The sequence below is a fragment of the Penaeus monodon genome, chromosome 27, assembly GCF_015228065.2.
Source record: "Penaeus monodon isolate SGIC_2016 chromosome 27, NSTDA_Pmon_1, whole genome shotgun sequence".
NCBI lineage: Eukaryota > Metazoa > Arthropoda > Malacostraca > Decapoda > Penaeidae > Penaeus > Penaeus monodon.
The window spans coordinates 2844093-2844645 of NC_051412.1; the positions used below are offsets into that span (position 1 = coordinate 2844093).

General features: G+C 59.7%; 1 protein-coding gene across 1 annotated transcript in view; it reads right to left on the reverse strand.

The window, feature by feature from the left end:
• LOC119590333 (bile salt-activated lipase-like) overlaps positions 1-553 on the reverse strand; it is a 33006-nt gene that overhangs the window by 11358 nt on the left and 21095 nt on the right. The window contains exon 5 of the mRNA XM_037939006.1: positions 366-549. Within this exon, the coding sequence (XP_037794934.1) occupies positions 366-549 (184 nt within the window). The remainder of the gene's footprint in view (positions 1-365; positions 550-553) is intronic.

A 553-nucleotide genomic window follows, 5' to 3' on the forward strand; every position in this document is an offset into this window, starting at 1 on the left:
CGGTCACACACGCACGACCTACCCGACTACCACTACCACGAGACACCGCACAAAGACACGAAACACAGCACAAGGACACGAAACACAGCACAAGGACACGAAACGCCGCACAAGGACACGAAACGCCGCACAAGGACACGAAACACCGCACAAGGACACGGAACACAGCACAAGGACACGAAACAACACCGCACAAGGACACGAAACGCCGCACAAGGACACGAAGCACCGCACAAGGACACGAAACGTCGCACAAGGACACGAAACGCCGCACAAGGACACGAAACACAGCACAAGGACACGAAACGCCGCACAAGGACACGAAGCAACACCGCACAGCATCCGAAAGCCAGGCTCTACGCTACCTTCTCTGAACCAGATGGAGACCTCATCCTTCGTCAGCGTCATGATGAGCGGGATGGGGGGCAGCGAGCCCTCCTCCAGCAGCGTCCGCGGCGACCTCGGGAGGAAGGCGCCCTCGAAGTCGCCCTCGACCACGGGCGCGAAGGCCAACCACAGGCCGTCCTGGATGTAGTCCTTGGCGTAGATCTGG